At 41.7% G+C, this 21066-nt stretch overlaps 1 protein-coding gene across 2 annotated transcripts in view; it reads right to left on the reverse strand.

Annotated features, from left to right (window-relative positions):
- The window catches only part of CDK19 (cyclin dependent kinase 19), a 109813-nt gene extending 98541 nt beyond the window's left edge, over positions 1-11272 (reverse strand). Inside the window, exon 1 of one of the 2 annotated variants that reach the window (XM_056856930.1) lies at positions 11026-11272. In XM_056856930.1, the coding sequence (XP_056712908.1) occupies positions 11026-11153 (128 nt within the window). In that variant the 5' untranslated portion in view covers positions 11154-11272. The remainder of the gene's footprint in view (positions 1-11025) is intronic. The other variant, XM_056856932.1, reaches the window with a different exon arrangement.
- Positions 11273-21066: the final 9794 nt, after the last annotated feature.

Genomic DNA, 21066 nt, shown 5'->3' on the forward strand with positions numbered 1-21066 from the left:
TCTGAAAGTATTAGAAAACATTTTGAACAGAAATTGGGTGCCAAAGCATTCTGAAACGCTCTGTCAGCACCCCACCTTGTTCAAAACGTATACAACTGTGGCTCTGGAAAAGGGACAAACGCAACACGGAGGTAAGAAACTGAGTAATTGCTGATCATCATATAATTAAGCCTATCACCTGAAAGAGCAGTAAGAAACATGCCTGTTAAATTGCCATGAAGTGTTTTTCCTTTAATCAACAATACTTGCCAGAGAAAAAGTGATAGCCCTAATAAACTATGATCTATACACACTAGTATCCTGAATTACACCTTGCGTTTCTTGCCAAAGCCATCCTACGCAAAAACATGACATAATACTACTTTAAAATAATTGTATAAAGGAAATAAGCCTCTCAGCACTAAATAAATAAATGTTATGAATACTTATACCCAAAGAAGTAGGTTTGTAGCTTTAGGGTTACAATGGGAACATGGCTTATGGTTGCAGTTTGTGTACTGTTTGTGAACCACCTTGAGAGGATCTCTGGATAGATGACTTATTTAGAAAATGTATAAATTACACTTCTTTCTGTGCATATCATTTAACTCAGAATGTTATTATAGGTTCTTTTGTCAAGGGTCTGCAGCTGTCAAGTTTTCATTTTTGACATAATTCACCCCCAAAAAACAAACAAATATTATTATCCAATTAGACTCTAGATGCTTTTACTTCACACTGACAGGTATAAAACGCAATTTCTACTTGTCTTCATAAAGGAATCCTTAAACTGTTCAACACTGAAGTAAATCTGCTTTCACTAGTGGTGTGCTTAGCAATAAGAGTACCTTTCTGTCTGGAGTAAATCTCTTGTGGATGTTGTTAATGTGGTACAGGAAGAGCCATTTCAGAAATTTGGTCTTATGCAGCATTTACATAACAAAACTGACAAGCTTTGATTGCAAGAAATAATACGAGACCAACAAGAGTTTTGGGGTATGAGATTTCAAGAGTCAAAGATCCCTTAGTATTTCATACCCTGAAAACCTTGGTCTCTAAGGTGCTACTGGACTCAAATCTTGTGTGAATAAGATATAACACTTTTTAAAAGGCTGCATCTCTGATTAGGATTTTCCATTTTGCATTTATTGCCACTTACACTGAGCTTCTACCACTTACTTTCTTCTATCAGTCACCATTTTTCCCTACTGTACCACCAGAGGGCTTTTAGAGGACTTTAAAAACATCTATAATTGTCATAGTTCTATAAAAATCACCATTGCAGAAAGAAAGAAAGAAAAGCACTCAAAAAGTCTACCAGATGTCTCACAGGGAAAATGGAGGCCTCAAGAGGGTGATGGAAGGAAAATGGTGCTGATGTGAGCGGACCATAAAAACATACAACTTCCCATCCAGATGGCATAACTTGGCTCTCCATAGAATAAGAGAAAGGCAGATCTGGGGAAGAGTGTACCATGGACAGGCAGAGAATGACTGGAGCACAATTAGACGCCAGTGTTGTGTGGATGTTTTTAAAAATCCAAATGCTCCAGTTTAGAAGCCAAAGTGGAGCAAAACCTCTGTGTGTAAGCAGTGGAAGCTGCCTAATGCTAACTCAGCTGCATGAAAAATTTACAGCAGTAGTATACCTAACAATGTGAGAAGACCATGTGTTTTATTTACAGCAGCGTCCCAAAACGTTTGAGCCTTTGATGGGAGAGGTGAGTGGCACCACAAAATGGCTACAACAGGAGGCACAGCCACACACAAAACCTCTCTCCTCCCTTTGCAAAAGAATCCCATGGCAACCATGCTGAACACATGAAGCTCCTTATTCAAACAATTGGTGTGTCAAGGTCCTATTATTAAAATTTCTCTGTAGCTTCCCTTGTTAATAACCTGTAATTATTATACTAGTGGGGTATACTGGTCAGAGAGTCAAAGTAGGGTCCGAGAGAACAAGTTCAAATCCTCATTCTGCCATATGGAAATTTGCTGTGTGACGCTAGTCACACACACTTAGCCTGACCAACCTCACAGGTTGCTGAGAGCATAAAATCGAGGAGAGGAAAACGATGTAACCTGCTTTGGGTCCCCATTGAAGTGAAAGGCAAGATATGAACAAAGTAAATAAATAGTTTTGGTTATTTTGGTGGTTCTTTGTAAAAAAAAATATATTTAAAAGTATATGAGTTTATTTCTCAAAGGAGAAAAGGGAAAGGAAGGAAAACCCAGAAGGGTGAAAGGAGGGAAATGGAAACACACAGCAAATGCCCAGGTTCCTACCAGTCTTCCTCCATTAGCCACAGCTACTATTGAACCTGTGGGAAACCCTTTCATTGGAATGAAGGCAGCCAGTCAGAACTGCAGCCTTACAATGGGTCCACCCACTTCCTGAAAAGCACAGCGAGTGTCAGGAGAAATGGCAGGTGCCAAGTTGTGGAACACTGGTTTAGACATATACAAACAAAATCTGCTATCAGGACTTCTAGAAAGGCAAAGCAGAAGTTGAATAAAACCCTGTTAATTCTCCTGGATCTCTCAATGGCTTTTGATACCATTGATCATGGTATCCGTAAGGACTGCCTTTTGAGGCACACACACATACACAGCCTGTTGTTTTGCAAAAAAAAAAAAAAAAAAAAAGTATCCTTGGAGAAAAAGCATGTCCATTACTGAAGATGCATCAACCAAACACACATTGCCACCACCCTATGATTATTCTAGTCATCAATATAACTTCTCCATCCATCCTATGCACACTTACTTGGGAATCTCCTGAACTCACTGGGATTGATTAAACACATGTAGATGCATAATGCAAATAACAATACTTAGCGATTAACAAGATTTTTGGCAAGCAGGTTATAAGACACCAATGTGCCAGCTGCAGTCCCTACTCTACAGCCTTTACTACATCAGATTAGAAAAGGGGCATCCTTTGCCACTGCAATGCTCTGGCTCAAGGAATTAGAACTGTACTAGAATTGTCCATTCACAGTCTTATGGCAACTGAATGCATCATGTTATATTTTATAATCTGTTTTGTCTCAGCAAGAAGACAGGGAACAAAGAAAATAAATGCTTTCACAGATGTAAACTAGAAAGATAGTCTACAACAAAGGTCACACTCTCCAATCTGAAAGTATTTAAAAGGGAAGAAAATATTTTGAAGCAGGCAAGGCAAGAAGGTCTTCTGACTATAGATAACAGTCAGAAGCAACCTGGGTGAAAATGTAAGCAAGGGGGGTGGGGAACAGTTCACAAATGGAAATCCAGTCAAATTTCTCTCTCTCCAGTCCAGTCTTTCCACACAAACAGAATTACTTGAAACCTCAGCAGAGCAGGACTTTACATAGGGACAGCCTGCATCTATTCCTGCAGCTGCAACAGAATTTTCTGAAACCACTGCATTAATGGGAAAAGCTGTGAAGTTTCCATGTACACTCAAGTTCACAATGGCATTTCTCTAAACGATCCTACACACGACAGAGATGAAGTGGAGAAAAAGAAGCAGTTAGTTGGCATATAGGAACCATCATAAAGTCACATCCTCATGACTGGCAAAATAAGAGTCTGCCAGTGATACCTATACTTCTAAGATCCAAACAGTCCAAAAAACAATAGCTTTAGGAATTACTAGATTCCTCCTGGAGGAAAAGTAATCTCAACAGCAGGAAGCAGATCGCGTGAAAGAGGCTGCAGTAACTGGTGTAGGCTCTGGGTCTGAGGCAATTTGGCTGCTGATAGACAACAGCATTATAAGCAGGCATTGATCAACACATTTCTAGCATGTGATAGTATCTCAAGCTTACCAGTTGCTATGTTTTTAAGTTGCATAACTGACCATCTTTCCTTCCTGAGACATTTGTACCAGCATGATCATCAGTTTTTGAGATTCATGTTTAATTACCTTACAGATGTTATTCATCTCTAAGCCTCTATTAGTTCACTCTGACTGCAGACTTAGGAAGTCTAAACTAGGAAGCATTTGCAAATCACAAACACTACACATAGCCTGAGGCTCAGGTTTCTCACCTTCAGTAACAGATTTATTTAGAGTTTGAAATAAATAATGCTGGACTTATGTGTTTGCCTCGTTCTTTTCCCCTCTAAGACTAGCTACTATAATACTACCATTGTTATTTGTGCTTTGGTAATATTAAGGCTTGACTAACTGAATGTATTGTACATGGGGCTGCTTTGGCTCAAAAACTCAGCTGGTCAGATTGACTGGCAACGGACATAGGGACTAATTTTTCCCACATTGAAAGAGCTTTGTTTGCTTCTAGTTTATTATCAGGCACAATTCAAGGTGTTAGATTTGACCTGGGAACCAAGAAAAGGGTAATTTGCTCTTTTATAAAACCACCTATCAATTTGGATAAAATTTGAAGCTCTTTTCTGAATAGCACCAGAGGATAGGTATTTTCTATGTTGGCACCCCAGTCAAATTCACCTGGCATTCACTTTAACACTTTTTTCTAGGTGAATTCCATATACTATTTACCTGTGCTTTCAGTTATGTTTAGGTTACTGTTAATTTCTTAACTTTTATGGGTTTAGTGCTGCATCAGTTTCATTATTATATTATTGGGCTGGTTTCTTGCTTGGACTATTTTAGGTAATTAGCTACCTTGTGTACATCTTATGATACAGAAATGAGGTAAAATATTTCAATAAAGTGTTACAGAAACTAAGGGTCAAGTTTTGTTACATCATCTGTGTTTTTTTAGAAAAAGACTTTTAAAATAAAAAAACCACATACAGCTTATTGTCGAAGGCTTTCACGGTCAGAGTTCATTGGTTCTTGTAATATTCCTCTGAAGATACCTGCCACAGCTGCTGGTGAAACATCAGGAAAGAAAATACCAAGACCACGGTCACACAGCCCGGATAACCTACAAGAACCACATACAGCTTGCTTGGGCTGTATTTGCAATAACAACATGGGGACAGATAGGGGAGGAAAAGTTAAATAGCCCCTATTTCCCCAGTGAAAAACATTACTCTGAGCTGCTTTTACCTGCTGAGGAAACTTAGGGGGTTACTGCATTATGTATTCCCAGCGATGTATTAAGAGTTTGAAAATGTTTTTAAAAATACTGTTCGCACTTTCTATGTATTCCCAACGATGTATTAAGAGTTTGAAACTTTTATAAAAAATACTGTTTGCACTTTGTTTGGCCCCTTTAACTGTGAGGACGTCTTCCAACCATTTTTTAGCCCTAGCATCCAAAAACCATTTTAAAGGGATGTTTTTTATAACATTTTCAAACTCTTAATACATCGCTGGGAATACATAACGTGGTAACCCCCTTACTGGTACCCATCTTTCACCTGAGTGACATTTTTTCAGGGAGGAAAAGGTAGCAGATGAAAGGGTTAAAGCAAATATAGTGTGTAATAGGACATGGACCCTAAACTGATCCAAAAGATATGCCACTGGCGATGCCACCATTCATTAGGATGGAGAAAGTTACCATGTCTAGAATTTGGTTTTCTAACTATTCAAGAATAGTTGTTTTATAAGCACTCTCATAACAATAAATTATGATTCAATATGATTTATTTTTTCATAATAGAAAAATATAAAGGGGCACGTCACAGGAGCAAAATTCCAAAAATACTAAGTACTAAATGCCTTCACTCTTCTGAGCAGCAGGCAAACAGAATCTCTTCTCTCAGTCTGTTAGTCTGCAGGAAGATTAAGAAGGATGTTGAAACAATCTATAGGAACCTTTAGCATGAATTTTAGCTACAGCAGTGCTTTGGTACCATGGTGACTGGTGAACTATAAATATGCATCACTGCTGGGTTTCTATGGAGTTTCAGATTGTAACACTGCTCAAGGCCTCCTTTCACCAACAACATTCTCACACTAAAAACTTTACCACTGATTTTTCTATTCTGAAACTAGTCCAATCTCTTCAGCAGAATGCTTAATGCAGCTTTAGCATTTTTTGGCAGTTCTTTTCTAAAATTACTTAACGGGTCACCTCAAAACTGCATACAGCAGCTCAGATGAGATTCGCTGGCAAACAGTGAAATACTCCTAGAACTTCAAGGTTAAGTGAGCAGCAGTGTCATTAAACCTATTGTGATTTTTTAAAGGCATGCTTTAAACTAATACTAAGATTTCCAGATTTGATGCAACTGTGCAGATGTAAGGTTTACTATTTTTCTTAACTATTTTCTTGGAAGAACACAATTAAAAAACTTCATTTTAACAATTTATCTAATGCCTTTTAAACCATCTGAGTCCATTAAAATCCATGGATTTAGGATAGCATTAAGTTAAACTTCCTGAAGTGATAACTTTAACAATAAGGCTCAAAATTAAACTAGGTTTTCACCACCTTTATTCCTTTCTCTAATTCATCCCTGAAATGTTCTGCTTAATATGTGCACAAATTGTCAGTATACTACAGTTTTCATAAATATGGTTTTAACATTACATCATTTTACCATAAAATAAACTGAAAGATCTGGCAAACGTTTACAGAACTACTCTCAAACTGCTGTACTAATTCCACCCCAGAATGTTTAGCATTCTTTTAATCATTAGCACTTTCCCTGTGATATTAAACATTGAGATTTTACTCCTGCTCACACTACTGTGTTAAGCATACTACATGAAAGTCAAGGTGCTGCTAGTGTATAAAACCCTTCATAAAGGAAGAAGCAGTTCCCAAGGTATTTCACAATACAATCTCTTCAGAAAAAAATTAGAAGCAAGCTAAGTAAAATAGCTACTATGTTAGCTAGACTTGTGGTCAGCATTCTACGAAAACTGCATCAAAGAAAATACAGCAATTAATCTCTCACCAGAGAAAGTCACGAGCTTATTCTTGCATATGTATCATAAATTTAACTAACAAGCGATACAGGCAATGTAACTGTTACACAGTAAAAATCATACTGAAAGATATTTTATATAAGAAAAGTTCTGAAATAAAAACAAACCTGGATTTGAAATCAAAAACACCAGAAATGGTATACAGGTACACTTTTAAAAGCTCTATAAACAAACCCTCCAAATTTCACAAAATCACAGGTCAGGGGACCCTAACTAGCCTTGTTGATGAAAGCCTCCGCATCATACACTATCTTGCCCCTCGCACTCTGCCTCGCTCCCCCCTGCTTCCCTCTCCTCCCCTCCCACTCTTGGTCCATTCACGCCCCCTTCCACATCATTACAGTGCTTTTTTCTTAGCCAGGAAAATCACTTAATGATTACTAGACTTTAAGAACTAGTACAGACAGAGAGGACAGTTGTAAACTCTGTAGCAATTCTTTGCAGGATTGCAAGTCTAAGCTTTGAAGATGTGAGAAATGCAGCTGCATTAGTAAGAGAAGTGAATATTTTAGAATTTTGCCCCCCCCAGCTAAATTCTGCAATCAGCATATATTACACAAATTAAACAAATTTGCACAATTCTCTTAGTAAGAATAGTTTATTCTGGGTTTGTCAGTCATAGGAAGCAACAAGGAGCTATACCGCGCTAAAAAAAACAACCTCCAGCCACTGGAAAATCTTAACTCCTACCACATCTTTGGCTTCTTGGATATTAACAGGCATCGCATAACCATTTTCAAGAATATTTTTGCAGCCATAAGGACTAGAGATTTGCTCTTTACAATAAAAGCAAAGAGTTTTGAGATGCATACAGATTTTATTGTAATCTAACAACACTCTTCTTTCCAGCGTGGGAAAATGGCATTGCAGCAGTCACGACAAAAGGACATGGGATGGATACTGCTATTCATATGAATACCAAAACTACTGAAAACCACTAGTTTAAATGAGACAAACAAGGGCGGATTTTAACAGGAATCAGACTGTACATTTTTATTGTTCATGTTTAGATTGCTTTAGTGACTTCAAAGTTGGCATTATTTGTGAAGGAAGAAGGCACAATCCACAATTTATGACAACACCTATTCTGTTGTTAAAGAAGATGGTATAAGTTTGTCTAATCATATATTTGCCTAACTAAAGTGAGGCTTTTTGCTATTTTAGACAAAAGCACTAGATCATGATTGACTGAATGACACCTCACCGATCTTTGCCAAATGTCATTTCCTCAGTGACTCTGGTGATATACCACTGCATTGCAGATGTTAAGTAGATATGGGCCTGATCAGCACCTAAGCAAGGGACCACTAGGATCCCCTGCAAGCTGTCTGTATTTTTAAGGAATCAACAACACTAAGATACAGCCATAAATACACAGAAACAAACAGAACAGACAAATGTGCTGAAAAGGAATACAAATATTGTCTGGGGGCAATGTCTCTCAAAGTCCATATTACGGATGAACTCATTAAAGCTGCACACAAATGTCTATGACATGTTGTTTCTTCCTCTCTGTTTGGGAAGCTGACTGTGAATCCTGATCTTTTACAACCTTTTATTTTTACCCTCTGCATGAAACTTGTACAGCAGGTACTCATATAAATAACTTTGTAAAGTGCTCAACTGAGAAGAAGTACATGAGAAGTGCAGTTCCCTACAAGATGACATTTATTTACGTGCCTGACATTCTAAAATAAATTTATTGACCGGGGAAGACATTATTTCCTCATACAATAGCTGTGCTTATCCCCCACCCCCCAGTATGTTATAATGATCCACCTCTAGCAACCATGATTTCTGCTACAGTCGCCGTCACAGCCGGGACATTATGTTGAATGTCTGTACAGGAGAGCTACAAACTGCAATAATTTAAAATCTATTCCTAAAATCAATGACATGCTGCTCAATCCTATGCATATTTATTCAAACAAATCCCACTGTGTTCAATAGGGTGTATCCCAAGTTTATCCACAGTATTGTAGCCTTACTCACAAGCTGTTTAGATTTGGTGCTAGTCTTGTCAGACTTTCAGGCACATCTATAGCCTCAAAATTGCTGGATTTGTCAAAAGGGTGCAGTCCTAAAAGGTCTAGATTTGTTTTTCAGAGTAGCAAACATAAAACCGTTGAATGCTTATGGTCACAAGGGATTCCAAAATATCAGCCTGTGTATCTGGCAGGGGAGGAACAGGGGAAGATCCTGCCAGTTAGCAGCAGTTGAGGAACATCTCCCTGAGTTTGATGTCTTCTCTGCACACAGAGAATGCCCAGAGATGCCAGTCCTTGTGCAAAGGCCAAAGAGGGCTTAGCAATGGGAAGCCTCTTCCTTATCTTTTCCTGGTACCTTCTCCGTGTGTGTGTGTATTAAGCCTCTTTGGGTCCCCGTTGGGGAGAAAAAGCAGAATATAAATAAGTAAAAAACTTCTATTCCGGATCACAAAAAATAGATTAAAATTACTTTAAAGGGGGGAAAAGCACACATACAATACAAACAAGAGTGTATCCCAAGATACACACATGTATTACTTTAAAGGGGGGGGGAAAGCACACACACAATACAAACAAGAGTGTATCCCAAGATACACACATGTATTACTATAAACTTACAGATCCAGAACAGTCCTGGAGACTAGCTAGTAAAGCCATCTTGCACTGAATGAGGCTACTCTCCTCTACATTGGCCTACTGTTCTCCAAACTGATAGTATCTTTATAGCTCCAGAAGTACTTGTGGAACGAGTAGTACAACTGGTTATCTTAAGCATGCATCTTGTGTGCTGCCTCGAAGACAACCGTACCCAGCCTTACAGACGCCGAACAGTTGAAAACGAAGCGTGGGCTCAAGACCTATCTACCCAATTACACAATAAGGAAACTTTGTTTCGCTTAATTTTCATCCTGGTCAAGACCGCACCGCACACGTTAACACTTCCTCCAGTGATGATAATTCACAGTGGGTAACTGTGTTAGTCTGTCTGCAGTAGTAGAAAAGGGCAAGAGTCCAGTAGCACCTTAAAGACTAACAAAAAAATTTTCTGGCAGGGTATGAGCTTTCGTGAGACACAGCTCACTTCTTCAGATACAGCTAGAATGTGAATCCATCTGTCTTTAAGTAGAGGAGAGTGAATTCAGACCAGCATTAGTATGTAAATGCTAACAGTATGTACATGTGAATAGCAGGCGTGATGGGATTAGGTGTGGTATGCAGAAGAGTCTGTGATGTCCAGGGGAGAGATGGGTGTGGAGAAATCAGCATTGGTCATGAGCCATGAATGCAAGGTCTTTATTCAGCCCAGGTAAATGCATTGTCTTTAGTTTGAACATCAACTGTAATTCAGCAGTTTCTAACAAAAATATTTTTGTTAGTCTTTAAGGTGCTACTGGACTCTTGCCCTTTTCTACTACTTCCTCCAGGATCTTCGAAGGAGGAAAGGGCCCACTCTGGACAGGCAGAAAGAACCCCCTTCGCTGCCGACTCAGACGCCCCCTTTTTTGGAGATGAATTTCTACAGTTGGAGCTGGGAAGGATGGTCTTGTGTGTACCTGTCAGAGGAAGAGTCCGCGGCTTGACTCCTCGCCAGGAGTGGGGAAGAAACCACACCTAATCCCATCACGCCTGCTATTCGCATTTACATACTGTTAACATTTACCTACCAATGCTTGTCTGAATTCACTCTCCTCTACTTAAAGACAGATGGATTCACATTCTAGCTGGATCTGAAGAAGTGAGCTGTGGCTCACGAAAGCTCATACCCTGCCAGAAAATATTTCTGTTAGTCTTTTGTTAGCTGTGTCTCACGAAAGCTCATACCCTGGCAGAAAATATTTTTGTTAGTTTTTAAGGTGCTACTGGACTCTTGCCCTTTTCTGCTACTAGAGAAAGAGACCCTGGCCCAATCCCCTGCCGGCCCGTCCAAAATACGCACACCTACGCTCAGCCCTGACCCGCCTTCACGCCCTCACAGCACGTGACCGGGCGGGCGTTGGTTAGCGCGAGGCGAAGTTTGTTCCCGCCCTCAACCGCCTCTAGCGGGGGGGGGAGGGGAGGTGGGGCGCGGGAAATAAGATAGTGGCCGACCCGTCGCAACAGCCGCCGCTTGAGGCAGCGAAGCGGAGAAGTTCGATCGACGTCGCCTTGTCCTCGCAATCTCCCCTGCCGGCCGATTTCCCCCGCCCGCTCCCCTCTTACCCGTCCTTGCGCCGCGCTTTGTAGACGTGCCCGTAGGTGCCTCTCCCGACTTTGCAACCCTCGTACTCGAACAGATCCTCCACCCGCTCGCGCTCGGCCGCCAGCTTGGATTTGAACTCGTAGTCCATGTCTCTCACCCATGGAAGGGGCGGAGGGGAGGGAGAAGGGGAGATGCGGCGGTGGGACCAGCGGTCACAGAAGCGTTAGACGCAGAAACACCGAGCCACCGCGCCGGGCACCATTTCCTTGTTTTGGATGACGGGGGGGGGGGGTTGAAGAGTTCGCTCCGCCGCCACCCGCTTCGACTAGGGCTTCCAATAGCTAGGGTCGCGAGGGATCCTGGGTCGGGTAGTATTGGACGGAGGACGGCTTCGAAGACGTCTGGAGAGAGCTGGGAGGCAAAAAAATACAACTCCCAGAGACGCTTGCAACGACATAGCCTGAAAGCGCATGCGTACTTGCTCCGCGCTCCCCGGTAATTGCTGAGCGAGTGCTGGGAAGTTGCTGACTCTTCACGTTGCTGGGCAGTGGCAGAAGAGTCACACGTTGTACAGAAGCGTAGTCTGAAGTGGAATCAGGCTAGTTTGTGCTTTATTTATTTGAATTGCAGCGGCCTGCCTGCACGCTGAAGAAAAATGGTCTAAAGTCGGGCTGGATTGATAGAGAGTCTCGCACTGGGGCTTGTTTATCTCCTGAGCTGTCATTCAGAGAGAAACCCCGCCTCCCAGTCATTTGTTCGTTACTATTAGCCAGAGCTAATCCCACCCCTTCGGGTCCCTACGACTGAGGGGGCCCAAACGGTGAAACTAAAACGTTCGCCTCCTTGTCAATCAAATCAAAGGGCGGAGTCTGGGGCTGAGAGTTCGGGGACGGACTGCTATTCTGCAGCGGGAAGTGCTTCTGCTCTACCTCCCCCCCGCCCATGCTACTGGCTTCGTGTTTCCCGCCCTTCCCCCTCCCCTGCAAATTGACAATGGCTCTGGTCACGTGCCTGCCATTAAGTCATACTCCCGCCTCCTCAGGCTGGCCGGCTTGACATTGTATAGCGCTGTTTCAGGCCAGCTTCAAGGTAGCCTCGAAGTGCGCTCAACAGTACTGCAGAACACGGGCAAAGATCAGCTGTCCCCACCCCACCCCCAGGCAGCAGGTGCACCCTGAACAACACCGTTTCTGCAGCCAACACTACAGCATGCCTTTCTTGACCTGTAGCCGGGAATGGTGAGGAAGCATCATGTTACTGGGATTCAACTTGAAACAACAAAAACCTAAATATAAATCCACCATGTTTATGTGATTAACTTAAAATTGATTGGATTTTAAACATTCAGGTGTATTCTGAATGACATTTACCTCTGCCTTCTGTATGATTAACTAACCCAAAAAAGGTATAATCAGTGGCTGGCAATACTAATGTTTCATCCAGGAATGTATTAGGTAACTTACAATGCAATCCTAAACAGAATGTCGCCATTCTAAAGCCATTGAGGTCAAAGGCTTTTACAAGGGTGTAACTGTTTAGGACTGTATTTAGGATGGTACAGTGTGAAACCTCAAAATAGTTCAAGAAATTAAATACTATAAAAGCAGCAATGTGTGGTGCCAAATTCTTTTGTAAATGGAGCATATAATAAGAGCTCAGGTTTTCATATAATAAAGGATGGAAAATAGTAATGCCAGAAGTCAAAGTAGTGCTAAAGAATATCATCCAGCTATATGTTATGAAGTCTGTAAAATGTTGTTCCAGATCAGATCAACAAATCGGATCAGACAACATCAAGAAATAACACAAAGTAATGATCATAAACTTTTGAAGAAGTAAAAGGAAATTATGCAGAGTTATTGACAATTCCTGGAGCCTCATGGCAGCTTGAAGATACCTAGCTACATGGTTAGTGATATGAGGGTTCCTGTCAGATAGAAGATATAAAACTAGCTGCTTATCAGAATAACCTTTACACTTGCATAAAAGAGGGCTAATTAAAGAGTACCTCAACTCAGTATAAAATTATAATAAAGCAAAACATGAGATAAAAATTCAGGAGCTCTAACTCTACATGGGTACAGTCTTTCCTGATGAGGCATTCTCAAGAATCTGTCATACAGGACTGCTAAAGGCAGAACATTGAACCTTGCAAGCACAAAAACTCTGTGGATTTGCAAGGATTTGATGTACAAGAAATAATCAGCTGGAACCCCATAATCAGGCACTATACCATACACAAGTGGGGAACATGCCGTATTTGCTAATGAGTACAGAGTTAGTCTCTCTATATCTAACAATCTATGGCGCAACAGTCTAAAAGTTTGTTGTTTCTCCAACATGAAAAATGAGTCAAGTAAAATGCCAATTGACTTGATTTTCCGCAAAATTAAACGCAACCAATTGCTTGAAAAAGAGTCAGACAATATGCACAAAATGAGGGTATTCAGATATCAAAACGAGGCGCAGCCAAAATGTCAAGGTCTGAAGCCAAACTCTTGTTTCTGAGAGACTCAACCTAGTCTCAACACATGGCTGCATATCCTACACAATTTGGAACACCCAAATTGTGAGGCAAGAAAGAACAAGCTAATTAAATGAGCTAACCCAAATGGGGATCCCCTATAATAGCTGAGCTATGGGTTTAGCATTAAATACACAAATGGCTGCAGGGACATATTGGCTACCCTGAACATAAAAGAAGCATCACTGCAGACATGCTGCAAATTGGCCAAATTATGTGCATGTTTCCACTGTCCATCTGTTATTATATTGTACATTTAAATCAAAATATTTAAACTGTTGAACTTGTTCAATAACATTACTCTTGACTGTGCAGCAGAAATATCTCCAGGTCTTTAAAAAGACCATGATTTTGGATTTTTCATAATTAACAGACAATTTATTTATAAGGAAGATAATTTGTGAATAAGCAAAAATATTTTTGTCCATCATAATTCTGTTTATTCAGTTTATTTCACAGAAAGTTCCTAGGGATAGAATCAAAGGCCACCTTTAAATTAAGAAAAGCAGATAATAGTTTCTTCTCATCCACACCACATGGTCAATTGCAGATCTATCCCACACACACCATGTGGTCAGTTGACCACACAAAGTGGTCAATTGTAGATCTATCAGGACAAAAACCTAATCTGGACCCAAATCTTTTTATCATTCAGCCAGGAAGAAATTTTATTCAGTAGTTGTTACACATAAAATTTACCTGCAATAGACAGATTTACTTTGCAATCCTGAAGGGGGGGCAGAGCTGCTTAGGATGCTCAGATAAAATATGAACCATAGATTAGGAAAAGTATTGTCTCTTGGCTACAATTCCAGTGTTGAATTTAACTACTATTGTACTTCTAAACAATATTTACCAAGGGTGAAGTTACAGTTTTTTAAACTTGAGAAAAGCATTTAACATTTCAAACTTTACTCCTCTGGAAATTACTTGCAATAGCTTCTTTTCAGTTGTAGGTATGCTTTTAGGATTATCACATTGTGGCTTCCTCGTGGAAACTGCTAGAATCACTTCCACAGGGTAGAAGTACATCATGGCAGAACTATTTATTTATTTAGAAAACGTCTATGCTGCCTCTCCGGAGAACCTCTGCTCTCGATACTGCTTTCAAAGTAAAATAGTCGAAAACCATACAACATCATACAAATCAATGAAAATTAACAGCATGTGAGAACAGCACATCACATATGTGGAGAGTTTCCACATGGTGGCAACTGGCACTGATTTGGCTGTTCTATGCAAACTGAAGAACGGCTAGAAAAAAAGATAACTTTTAGTAGAAATGAATCACATCAACAATTTGAAAAAAGATACTTATTTTAATCAATTTAGAAAAATTATTTATGCAAAAAATAGACAAAGTGAAATTAACACAACAAACAGGAACAAGCATATAAAATATTTTCAGTTATACCTTCTAAACCTCTGATCAGCCCTAAATCTGTCAGATTCAGTACAGATAATTGCCTGAGCACAATACTGATTTTTTAAACAAAGGTCAGAAGGATAATTACATGCTAACGAACTTAGCTATACCATTATTATATTGGGTGCTGATACAGACTTAAATCAAATTTCTATAAGACTATTCACCAAATGGCAGAAAATAAAGTCAACATGCCTTTCAAATGAACAAACACTAGCCTCAAAATCTCTTCCCTATTTCCAGCTGATTTTGCCACACTTCCTTTCTAGGCTTCCTGCTTTATCCTTCCCTTACCTCTGTCTACTGCACCACTTAGCGCCTTCCCTTGCATTCTGTGGAGTCCACCGCTCTCTTTCCTCCTTCCTTTGTCCACAACATCCTTCTTTTCTAGATACTCCTGCCTCAGTTTTCTTTCTCTTGGTTTCTGCTTCCTCCACATGAACTTTTGTGCTGTTTTCTTGGGAACCGCAAACTATCATGCCATATAGGTAACAAATTAATTGCCACAATTATCCATTGATTCATAACTCTGTCCTTTTTCATTCTTCCCTGAAAACTGTTTAAAACTGTTTTCCCTTAAAACTGTTTAATATTTGTATATTGGCAACAGTGTGCTGTGTGTTGTATAGAGAGTAGGTTAATGGTTCCAGCCCAGTGAACTGAAAGATTACCAAACCTAAACATAATATAAAAGTAATTCCCATAGATTGCTGGAACTACATCATAGGCATGATCCAGTGAAATCTAAGCACTTTCAGTTCCATTGGTTTTAATGGGGGACAGAGGTAAGCAGTTTTTTAACTCTCCCATTAAGATATGTAAAAGCAACCAAGAATCTTGTGGCACCTTAAGGACTCACACATTTATAATGAAATAGAATTTCTTGATCCAGATTCCAGTTGATATATAAGATCAGTTACATGCAGGGAAGGGGGCATGGCTCAGCTCAGTCACAGAGCATGTACTTTACAAACAGAAGTTCCCAGATTAAATCCCTGCCATCTCCAGTCAAAGAGAAACAGGTGATATGAAAGACTTCTATTTGAGACCCTGAGAGGCCACTAGCAGTCAGATTTTGATGGTCTGACTCAATATAATGCAGTTTCACATGTCTAAGTAGACAGGTATATCTATTTGTCTTGGTGCAATACCTCCACACTTACTCCAGGAGACTGCAAGTCCCACAGCTAGGGAAGGTGCCTGTCAGGTTGCAGCAGGGCCTGGCCTTGACAGAGTCTACGCATGAGCTGGCCAGTTTGAAGGATCCCTGCCCGCTCACAGCAGCAGGCTCTACGGCACTGACCTTCTTACAGAAGGGCAGGTGGGGCAGCCAGCTATTTAAAGAAATCCAGGGGGAAGGGCCAGAGCTCGCCACTCCAAGGCAAGTATCCATTGGCCTAGGGGCTTGTCACTCCCCAGAGCTGGATTGGGGAGGGAGGATTGGCTGAGCCCAGGGTTGGCCCTCCCTTGGGGAAGAAGGGCGTGGCCAGGATTAGTCAGGGAGGAGGAGATATGCTCATTTCCGGGCAGCAGGGAATAGGTAAATGGATGAGCAGAGTGGGAAAATTGGGTGAAGAGGAATCCCCTCATCTTGCTTTATTCTGAGGCTCTATCCTGAGGTACTTGCCCAACTAAAAGCAGCCCTTGAGTTGGAGAGCGAGGCAGCCCTGGACTCAGACCAGACAGCAGCAGAACCTGACAATATTTCCTAAATATAGGGAGAAGGAAGGAACTTTTTTTAAAACTGAGGCAAGAAGGTTATACATTACCAGATATAGCAGCAGATGTCAGAGTACTATACAAAAAATGCAGAATTTAATCCAGTAAATTAAATTAGTATAAATGTGACCTATTGCTGACCTGTAACTGGTGGCAATAAATATGTATAGCAAGATCAATTGTGTAAACAAACACCTAAAGAGACAGAAAAGCTTTCTGTTGTGAGTTTGCCATTCCCAGGATTTGCTGAGACTAATTCTTACTATATCAAATTTGCAAGTTAACTCCAACTCAGTCGCTTTACAATGGAGACTCCTTTTAAAACATTATTGGAGTGTGCTGACTCTATAAAGTCTCTGCAAACTGCATGCTCCCCAGCTGGTATCCACCATTTATAATATCTGTTTTATATTATTTGGTCTTTTGCAAAATGACCAGTTTGACCAAGAATGAGACCAGCAAAACAACATGACTTTTAAGTATCCTTGGCCTGGACCATTTATAGCTTTGTAGGTAACCACCATCTTGAATTATACAAGGCAGCAAAGAGCCAGTACAGATAACTAAAGCAATGAGGTAACTTACTTCTTAGCACACATTCCTGTCAGAAAGCAAGGTACAGCCTTTTCTAGTAGCTGATCTTGCTTCTACAGTTTCCTTCTAATGACAACCATGTAATATTCTCCCTACATATGATAGGAAGGGGGGTCCTAGTCCTGCTGTGTAAAATCAGCAAGTGTTCCAATAAATTTCTTCTGCATGTTACTTTTTATTACAGTTGCTACATTTTTGTCACTAATCTCCCCATGCATTTAAGACATCCTTCACATATTTTTGTTCTTCCCTCTCTCGCAGTAACAGTGCAATCCTTAGAACACTTTCCTGGGAGTAAGCCCCATTGAATAGACATGAGACGAGGGACTGCTCCTTAAGCATGCTAACAGAAACATTATACTGGGATATTTTATCTTCCTCATCCTAGACATTAGAAAAATAAACATCGCATTACCATTTTTTGCCCCCAAAGAGTAGACTAACACAAATCTGAAATAAAATGGCAATATTCAGAAACCAGTAGGATAATATTTCAGACTCCCACTCTATTACGTACCTAAAAGACACCGTTCTTTAACAAATTAACACCAAGGCCACATTCCAACATGAAATTGCTGGATCACAGTTTATGAAGAAATCTGATTACTTCCCAAGGTCTGAATAAAGACCAGCCATTTCTTACCCACCACAAAGGCAAATCAGCATAGCAATACTCTCTCTGTGTGTACGTGTGCCATCAAGTCACAGCTGACTTATGGCGAACCCCATAGGGTTTTTAAGGCGTTTACAGAGGTGGTTTGCCATTATCTGCCTCTACGTGGGCTGAGAGTTCTGAGAGAACTGTGACTGGCCCAAGGTCACCCAGCAGGCATCATGTGGAGGAGTGGGGAACTGAAATGGTTCTCCAGATTAGAGTCTGCGACTTAAACACTACACCATGCAGGCTCACTAGCAATACTAGGGAGACTGAATTATCAGCAAAAATAGTAAGCAAGCTTTTTTATTTGTTCAGGCTTAATGTTTAGTACAAAAAACAAAGGGTGGGGTAGAAAAATATGTTTCCGGAAATGGTGGAGAAATTGTGAATATATAGTCACTATGCTTACCTTGAACGTATAAATTTTACATCACAATATCAACCTATATACCATTCAAATTTCATGGCCTTCCTACCCTGATACTTACAATTTTGTTGTCTGTACTGGGAAGAGTGGGTGTGATAGTTTTATGCATCTATCAAAGTGGGTTCTTGTTCTCAAAAGCTTGACACAATGCCACTTGCTTGTCTTTAGGGTGTCACAAGGTTCCTTTTGTTATCTTCACTTGGGAAGTTATCCCAAATCCAACATTTATACAGGGAAATTATTCTCATATTTTCCCCTCAAATAAAAAGCTCTTTTCTCCTGGTGAAAAAATCACATTGGTTTTTTGTCAGACTGCGTCTTTCCTCCCCGCAGCTATCTCATGAATTGGTAGTGGAAAGTGCCATCAGGTTGCAGCCAACTTATGGTGACCCCATAGGGTTTTCAAGGAAAGAGACAAACAGAGGAGGCTTGCCATTGCCTGCCTCTGTGTAGGAACCCTGGACTTGCTTGGTGGTCACCCATCCAAATCCTAACCAAGCCCAACCCTTCATAACTTCTAAGATCCAGTGAGCTAGCCTGGGCCATCCAGGTCAGGGCATCTAATTAATTACTTGACTTGAAATTAAAATAATTCTTACTGTTGTCTGAGCCAGTTCCATCTCCTTACTTTACTTACCGTGAAGACACATTTTTATTTTTGTATAATAAATGCAGCTTCCTTAGTGTTGTGCTTGTGGTGGTTAGAGTGCTGGACTAGGAGGTGGGAGACCCGGGTTCAAATCATTCTGCTATGAATGATGTTGGGCCAGTCAACCTCACTGGCTTACTTTGAGAATTAAATGAGGGATAATCATATATGCTGAGCTGAGCTCCTGGGGGGAAGGGTAGGATAACAAGGTACTAGAAGGCTAAATACTGCGTGTTCCCAGCACTCTGCTGCAATATTTTATATTTGAGGAAATGATACCCTCAGGTTGTGAGTTAACTGCTTTTATTATTGCTGTGTTGACTGTGGTTGCATGTTTATTGTGACATAATTAGGAACAGGTAATTCAATTCCTCCTTCCTCCAGTATTGCACCATTTTGTGTGTTTATTTTTTTTTATCAATTTTACTATATTTTAAGCCCTAATGGTCACAAATAGTTCTCCCGCCATTGTCACTTGAAGCTACTCTATTTTGTAAACATTTTGTTTTAGTTTATTTTGTAAGGCCTTGAGGGCTTTATGCTGTGGTGGAGTGGTTAGAGTATTGAGCTAGGATTTGAGCCATGTTTGAATTCCCCCTCTGCCATGGAAGCATGTTGGGTGACCCTGGGCCAGTCGCACACCCTCAGCCTCTCCTACCCCAATGGGTTGTGGTGAGGATAAAATGGAGGACAGAAGATGATGTAAGCTGGTTTGGGTCCTCATTGAAGAAAAGCAGAACACGAGTGAAGTAAACAAATAAATAAAGTGTGCTCTCTTTTCTCATATACTGCATACACATCCAGACAGGTTAATAAGTGCGCTTGCCTGTTCACAAAAATTACATGTATAGGGCATGTTGTCCTGTTGTCACTGAAAAGAAACCCGGAGTATTACATGTGCCCAATATTGGGAGGGGGTACTTGTCCTGTGGCCATGGACAGTGCAGCAACAGTGCATCTGCGCCACCTCCTAAAAGGTTTGCAGTGTTGCTGCCAGCTCCACAAAATCAGCATTTTAAACAAAATAACAGTGAGGCGGACGCTGGCATGGGCACACTGGAGCAGAGCGGGCAGAGCCGGGGACTGGGTTGCTGTGGAGGCATGCAGCCACCAGGGGGCCACAGGAGGCTGAAGCAGGGATGGGTGGGGTGGGAGCGGGACTAGGCAAAGCATCTTGCAGGGTGGGCACGCCACCACACCCACCTGGGCTAGAAGGAGGGCACTGGCAGCTGAGGGAAGGGCAGGAGAGGGGCAAGACTAGGCACAGGGGGACAGAGGATGGTTCTGCCCCCACCGGCCCTGAAGGAGTGCAGCAGAGGCCGGGGTGTGAGAGAGCTGAGGCAGATGGGTTGCCTTGGCCATGCACCAGGGGACCGTAGCAGACCAACACCAGTAGCCCTGCACACAGAAGCAGCTCTGGGGGGGGGGATGGTCCTGTGACTGCACACCACTTGCTAGTCCCGATCCCCCATCCCACACTGCGGGCACGACCCCCCAAATTTTAGTCACCCCTGAAATGTCTGTTGGCAAAGTGGGCTAGGTGGAGGCCAGGGGGAGAAGAGGGATGGCCGGAGCCACAGGGTATGGGGGGAACAGTGGGGTGTCAATGGCGACTTTGGCTTCACCATCCTGGTGAGGGCAACCCCTCTGAACAGATAGAGGTGTGGCTGTGGTGGGGAGGCTGCCACCACCAGTGCAAGGGTTGTAGAGTGCGGGACAGGTCACCCAAGACACCCCCCTGCACTGTTGTCTGCCCCTTGGTGACACCTTGTGGCATTCCGAGCAAAGTCCCAAGGTGCTCAGAGGCTGGTGCCACGGTGGCCAGGAAAGAGACCAACCTGCACTCATCTGCGAGGTGGACCTGAGCCACTCACAGCATCTCTTCAGGCCCCAGCGATGGGTAGGTGGGTCCCCCTAGCTCAGAATGCTCCAAGCCCCAGAGAAAAAGGCAGGTGGCTGGGAATGGGCAGCCCACGGGAATGGGCAGCCATTCCCCCAGGGTGATACTTGGTGCCCCCCTTCCGTTCTAGGTGGCCACCCCCCTTGATTGGTGGATGCCTCTCT

The sequence above is a fragment of the Euleptes europaea genome, chromosome 10 (assembly GCF_029931775.1).
Source record: "Euleptes europaea isolate rEulEur1 chromosome 10, rEulEur1.hap1, whole genome shotgun sequence".
In the NCBI taxonomy this organism is placed as follows: Eukaryota; Metazoa; Chordata; class Lepidosauria; order Squamata; family Sphaerodactylidae; genus Euleptes; species Euleptes europaea.